Source organism: Solanum stenotomum, chromosome 7 (genome assembly GCF_019186545.1).
Source record: "Solanum stenotomum isolate F172 chromosome 7, ASM1918654v1, whole genome shotgun sequence".
NCBI lineage: Eukaryota > Viridiplantae > Streptophyta > Magnoliopsida > Solanales > Solanaceae > Solanum > Solanum stenotomum.
The window spans coordinates 58,022,204-58,029,254 of record NC_064288.1 but is presented as its reverse complement, the minus strand read 5'-3'; the positions used below and the strand labels follow the sequence as shown (position 1 = coordinate 58,029,254).

At 31.8% G+C, this 7,051-nt stretch overlaps 1 protein-coding gene across 1 annotated transcript; it reads left to right on the top strand.

Moving 5' to 3' along the window:
* LOC125871688 (cellulose synthase-like protein G1) lies at window positions 1–7,051 on the top strand. The gene is made up of 8 exons (XM_049552334.1): window positions 1–320; window positions 1,720–1,806; window positions 2,248–2,355; window positions 3,503–3,715; window positions 4,406–4,574; window positions 5,027–5,205; window positions 5,684–6,034; window positions 6,523–7,051. The coding sequence occupies exons 1-8, from the start codon at window positions 63–65 to the stop codon at window positions 6,988–6,990; spliced, it is 1,833 nt and encodes a 610-aa protein (XP_049408291.1). The 5' UTR covers window positions 1–62; the 3' UTR covers window positions 6,991–7,051.

The following is a 7,051-nucleotide window of genomic DNA, read 5'->3' as shown; positions in this document are numbered from 1 at the left end:
TACCGGGCATCGACGTGTTTATATGCACGGCTGATCCTACTAAGGAACCGGTTCTTGAGGTTATGAACACGGTTTTATCGGCTATGTCACTCGATTATCCATCAAAAAAACTCTCCGTTTATCTCTCCGATGACGGTGGTGCCACCGTGACGTTGTATGCTATCAAGGAGGCATGTGGATTTGCTAGGGTTTGGGTTCCTTTTTGTAGAAAGTATGGAGTGAAGACTATTTGTCCAGATGCATTTTTCTCTTCTTTTGGTGATGATGAACGTTTGATCCTTGGAGGAAATGAATTCAAGAATGAAGAGGAAAATATTAAGGTAATTATTTTTTACCCTTTTAATTTGGATGATAAGATGTTCCAATATTACCCTACAGAAATAGACGTTCAGTCTGAATCAATCCCAAAAGTTAGTATACAAGGTAATTAGATTGACCAAAATCATATATAGACAAACCTCTTTATAATAACGTTGTTTGTTATGATTATCTTTTGGTTGCTATAATGAAATGTTATTATATATAAAACATAACATGAAAAATCGATTTCACAGAAAATATATTATTGTTATATAGTAAAGTGTTATTACGTAAAGGATGACAGTAAATAAACCAATTTCCATAATTGATAGGGGATTTTAACACCCTCATATGATTTGACTAGATATCTAGAGCGTGAATAATATAGCATGAAAGTCCAACATCAAGTAAACCAAGAATTATGATAGACTTGACTCTGATACCCTAAAAAATGGATCTAGGGACTAACTCACGTTTCACCTCCAAAAGTTAGGTCAAAAGATTAGAATTAATCAAGATATTATCAAAAAACTAATTATTTCTCCCATCACCGATGCAAAACTTCATCGCATTGAAATCCAACTAATCTTATTCGCATCAGAAAGTTTCATTACAAAGGTTAAAACATAAATACTCCTTATCTAAAGTGACTCCAATTTCTTGGACTCGAACTCAAAATCATCAATTAAAAAAAAATAAAAAATACATACCCAATGCTCCATCACAACTTTTGACAATCTCTCTCTACTCTTGAAGTGATTTAGACCTAAAACATTTTAATTTGAGCGTATTAAATTATTAATTAACACACTAGGATAAAAAAAACATATTCATACAATAGTCACCTTGAATTTTTCCTTGTTCAACAAAATCTTAGCGGACTAATTTAAGAACAATAATATGGTACCAACCGCCATCTTTAGCAACTACCTCCAAAATTATATTACTTTTTTTTCTTTCAAATTTAATGACATTATCAATTACTTTATTCTTCCTACTTTTTTTTTGTTTTTTTAATCCACCTTGTGGTGACATAGGGTTTGGCATAGATCCCTATCATATTTTTTTACTATTAAGTAGTAAAATCATCATTAAAAAGATCTGATATCATGTTAAATTACGGTTTTGAATCTAACTCACACTCTAAAATTAGTTTAAACAGAGAAGGATTACGCAAACCTTGTAAGGAGTCCACTCGTCTCATTAACCATCGAGACTTTTATTATTCTTTAAAATTATCGACCCAAAACGCAATATAGTTAAATAATATATGTTTTTAGTTTATCTGTTTATAATTGCGATTTCAACAATCATTTTGTCCATGGTTGAACTTTTTTATTATTATTGTTTTATAAAGGGTAATATGGACTTTTATTATACATATATAAGATAGTGAAATATAATTATTTTATTGTGCAGGCGGCATACGAAGTATTCAAGAAAAATGTAGAGAAAGCCAGTAGTGTTGAAGGGTCCGTCAGAATGGATCGACCACCCTATATTGAGGTTCTTCGTTCATTTTTACTTGTTTCTATCTTTTGATACTACTAAAAATAGAGATTTTATAAAATATAATTTTTCAATCTCAAATTATTGAAAAAATGTATAAAGAAAAATAGATTCTTAAAGACTAGGAATAGCCGCTAGACATATTTTTTTTTTCTTATTGATTCAAATAAAATATCTACGAGTCACTGAATATTTTTTAGTAGAAAATTTAAATGAAAAAAATAGTGTTTTTTTAGTAGTGCGAGAGTTAAACTGTATAGACTTTAACCAATATTTAAATATATTTTTTTCATCATATTAATACGACGATAATTGTAACTTATAGTATTTTTTATTTAATTTTTTTGATTTGTTAACACAAATGTAAGAAAAATTTAGGGTTACAAAATGTAATTAAGGTGAGATTAACAATAATAATCAAGTATTTATGAGGTGCAGGTGATACATGATGATAAGGAAAGCAAATTGCCACAATTAGTTTATATGTCACGTGAGAGGCGACCATCGAGCCCTCATCGTTTCAAGGCTGGAGCCTTAAATGCTCTTGTAAGTAATATTTTCTCCTAATTAATTAAGGTTTTGGTTTTCGTTTATGCAGTGCACAGAGTATCCCACGTTCACTTAATATTTGATCATTAAAACTTTAATTTGGAAGAAAAGTTTTAATAGCATAATTAGGGTTGAGTTTACATTTCATCTTCACTTTTAACACTAGCGTAGTGAGTACACAAAATATATATTTTTTTACCGATGAGTAACCTGCACAAAAATTTCTGTCTTTTTTTTGTTTAAAAAGAGATTTGTATTAAAAAATGCAGCTAGTGGGAATTGAACCCCAAATCTCCATGAGGTGGACGAGTGTGCCTACCACTAGACCATCTGCCTTTACTTTTTCAAAGAGTGTTCAATTAATAAATATACAGATATTAGACTATATTTTGCCTATATACCCGATATAATTTTTCGTCGAAGGGTGTTCATCTGACCACCCTTACTAGGCTGTAGCTCCGCCCCTGANATCCCACGTTCACTTAATATTTGATCATTAAAACTTTAATTTGGAAGAAAAGTTTTAATAGCATAATTAGGGTTGAGTTTACATTTCATCTTCACTTTTAACACTAGCGTAGTGAGTACACAAAATATTTTTTTTTTACCGATGAGTAACCTGCACAAAAATTTCTGTGTTTTTTTGTTTAAAAAGAGATTTGTATTAAAAAATGCAGCTAGTGGGAATTGAACCCCAAACCTTCATGAGGTGGACGAGTGTGCCTACCGCTGGACCATCTGCCTTTGCTTTTTCAAAGAGTGTTCAATTAATAAATATACAGATATTAGACTATATTTTACCTATATACCCTATATAATTTTCCGCCGAAGGGTGTTCATCTGACCACCCTTACTAGGCTGTAGCTCCACCCCTGATATAGATTGGTAAGCTGCAAAATATATATACTACCTTTGTGATGATGAGATCCTTTAATCAGAGGTTAATTTTGGTTTGAATTAGCCCTAGTAGGAGCACCTTTCCCGTTAATTGAGACATACACATGAATTCAAATTATTTTGGCAAATATGTATGACTAACCTAGCTACTTTCCTATATTAAAAAAATCACGAACAATCACTACTAGAAATCAGTCAATTTTTGAACAATCACTTATGGTTATTATTGGTTTGTGGTGACATGCAGCTTAGGGTTTCAGGGGTAATGAGCAATGCACCATATATGCTTGTTTTGGATTGTGACATGTATTGCAATGACCCTTCTTCAGCCAAGCAAGCAATGTGTTTTCATCTTGATCAAAATATTTCTTCTACTCTTTCCTATGTACAATTCCCTCAAACCTTTTATAATGTTAGTAAAAATGACATCTATGATTCTCAATCAAGATCAGCATACAAGGTACCTACACATCCTCTTAATATATGTTGCAACAATTGTATTCTATATATTACAAGTTTTTCAATTACAATTTTTGGGTGAGTACCGGGCGGGGCCGGGCCAAACCTGATCCATTTGGCCGTTTTCAATGGGTCGGATTGGGGCCGGGTTTTGGGGAAAAATGGTCAAGAGTGGTTTTGTTGGGCTTGGGGTGGGCCGGGCCAGCTGGGCCCTTTTCGGGTTTCTTTCATTTTTGATGCATTGGCCTAACTTAATTACAAGCACTAATCCAGACTTATATATTGGTTATGTATATTATATGTACATTTATACTTCATAAATATATAAAAAAATTATATACTTACTGGCTATTTTGTAAATTAGATCATCAAAGACGACATAATTGGACTATAATTATCTCTTCTTCTTTTTTTGGCTATGTAACTTAATTTTTTTTAAAGAACTTTTTAAGTGGATACAAATTTGAAAATAAATTTCATTTCATAATTCAAAGGTTACAACAAGATTTTTTATACTATTATATTGCTTAACATTGTTAGTGACCATTTTTACTAGATCACCCACTAATGCTAATCATATAAGTTTACTTATAGTTATTGTATATAATATGTTATAAATGATCTGATCGTATAAATATTTTTTAAATCATCAGTATATACTTCTTAAAATCTCATTTCTCTCTCTTTATAGAATAAGTATCAAGGGATGGATGGAGTAGGAGGGACAGTTTGTGCAGGCACAGGCTATTATTTGAAGAAAGAAGCATTATATAGTACTCCAATTAACCAAGATAATATGACTACACTTTTTCTAAAAGCTCAATCAGAATACAAGTGGGAATCTCAATTGTATCAATCAGGTTTTCATCTTATTAATTTACACATAATTGTGGTTATTTTTTTTTAAGGGAAAAAGGATATACTCCCAAACTATCGTAAATGGTATGCAGATATCATTCGTCATACTTTTGGATGACATTTGATGCCCATGTCGTCCAAAAACTAGAGCATATGTACCCTTTATACTAACGGACATACACATCATAATCTTATCCACCGACCCGACATTTATTAAATATTGGATCGACAGATAAGTTTGTGTCACATGTCCCTTTTTAGTCTTCCGTTAGAATGAAGGGTATATATGCTCTAGTTTTTGGATGGCAGAAGCACCAATGTCCCAAAAGTATGACGGAGGGTATCTACATACTATTTACGATAGATCGGAATATATTTGTCCTTTTTCCTCTTTTTTTTAAGCATATAATTCTATGAACATTTTATTTATTAATCAAATATATTTGGTTCATAGAGGAGTCACTTCAAGAGGCAGAAGAAAAGTTTGGTGCTTCCAGAAAGTTCATCAATTCTATTAACTCTTTGAATGATCAAAGAAATGGAAGGGAGAATGTTCTATGTGATGAGACGATTGATGAAGCTAAAACTCTTGCTTCTTGCACATTTGAAGAAAATACAAGATGGGGTAAAGAAGTAAGTATCATCCTATTATTACTAGTCCATATATATTTTTAGGGAGGTTAAATAAGCAGGTTGAACTGAATTAAGATGGTTAAGTTAAGAGAATAAATAAACAAGTCATTAACTCATTCAAGATTAAAATGAGCCAAGTCAAGATGGAGTAAATAATGAATCATAATCAAACCTGATAACTCTTTTTATGTTTAATTATATCAAACAGAACTAACAAAACTTTTTTTTTCTTTATTATGGTCATATATAACACATCAAATTAAAAAAAAAAATTGCTTAGCCCAATTTTTGGATTGACTAAATTGAGTAGGTCAAAAGAGCTAAATTAGCTGAACGAGTCATTAGACAACCCAAACTTGGACGGTTTAGATGTGTCATATATTCATGAGCTTGTTTTGCGACTTCAATTAATACTTTTGTATTTGTGTTTGTTAAATTATGTGATTATTTCATCTAAAAGCTTAAACTGTTGTTTCAGATAGGGTACTCATACAACAGTTTACTAGAGAGCTCATACACAGGTTATCTCTTGCATTCTAAGGGGTGGAAATCAGTATATCTTTATCCAAAGAGGCCATGCTTTCTTGGTTGTAGCACCATTGATATGAAGGATGCTTTGATCCAACTAATGAAGTGGGCTTCTGGGCTAGTACAAGTTGGGCTTTCAAAATACAGCCCACTTACTTATGGGCTCATGTCAAAAATGCCTTTAGTCCAAAATATGTGTTATGGATACTTCATGTTCTCACATTTTCTCTCCATTCCTTGCTTCCTTTATGGCATTGTTCCACCTTTGTGCTTCTTGATGGGCACTCCAGTGTTTCCCAAGGTAAAAACTTAATTTTATCACTTATATACAAGTATCTTTTCAAGTATAATATCATTAAAAATATGTTTGAAAATTCCGGTTTTGCAAGTCGAAATGGACATATGAGTGATTGATTACAAGAGAAAGAAAAGTCGATCCAAAAGGCTTGATGGAAATTTCCTTGAACTATAGTGGTGATTAATGAAATTTCTAGTTTATTTTCTTGTTTAATCATCTGGTATCCGAAATTTATTGGTGTGGTTTAAGTCAGATCATGTTGCATAGGGGCCCATTAAGGAGGAAGCATTCCCTATAAGAAAATTTTACATTCCTAAGACTCGAATTCCAGACCTTTGATTAAAATGAATTTTATCTATCCCGACAAATCTTTGGTGATATACTAATTGGAAATTAAATTAGAATTAGTGCCAGTCGTGTGAGACACAAAATAATTATTTTTTGAAAAATTCATATACATGACTCACTCAATTGTCTTTATTTATTTACAGGTGACAAGCCCATGGTTTGCACTATTCACAACCATATTCTTATCATCTTTGGCTGAACATTTATATGAAGTCTTGTCTAGTGGTGGCAACTTAAGGACATGGTGGAATGAACAAAGAATTTGGATAATAAAAACAGTCACAGCTTGCTTATTTGGATGCTTAGATGTTTTAATGAAGTGGCTAGGTGTTGCAAAGGCAAATTTCAGGTTAACAAACAAAGCCATAGATGAAGAGAAATTAAGGAAATATGAAAAGGGTAAATTTGATTTCCAAGGTGCTAAGTTGTTTATGGTTCCTTTGACATTTTTAGTGGTGTTTAATGTGGTATGTTTCATATTTGGAATGAAAAGATTAGTCTTAGAGAGGAACTTTGAGGAGATGTTTGGACAAGGTTTCCTTTCTTTTTATGTTTTGGTTCTTAGTTATCCTATATTAGAGGGTTTAGTAGTATCAAAGAAAGACAAGTAAAATATGTTTTCTTGGTTATATACAAGAAAGCAAATTTGTGTATATCATGTATAAATAATGT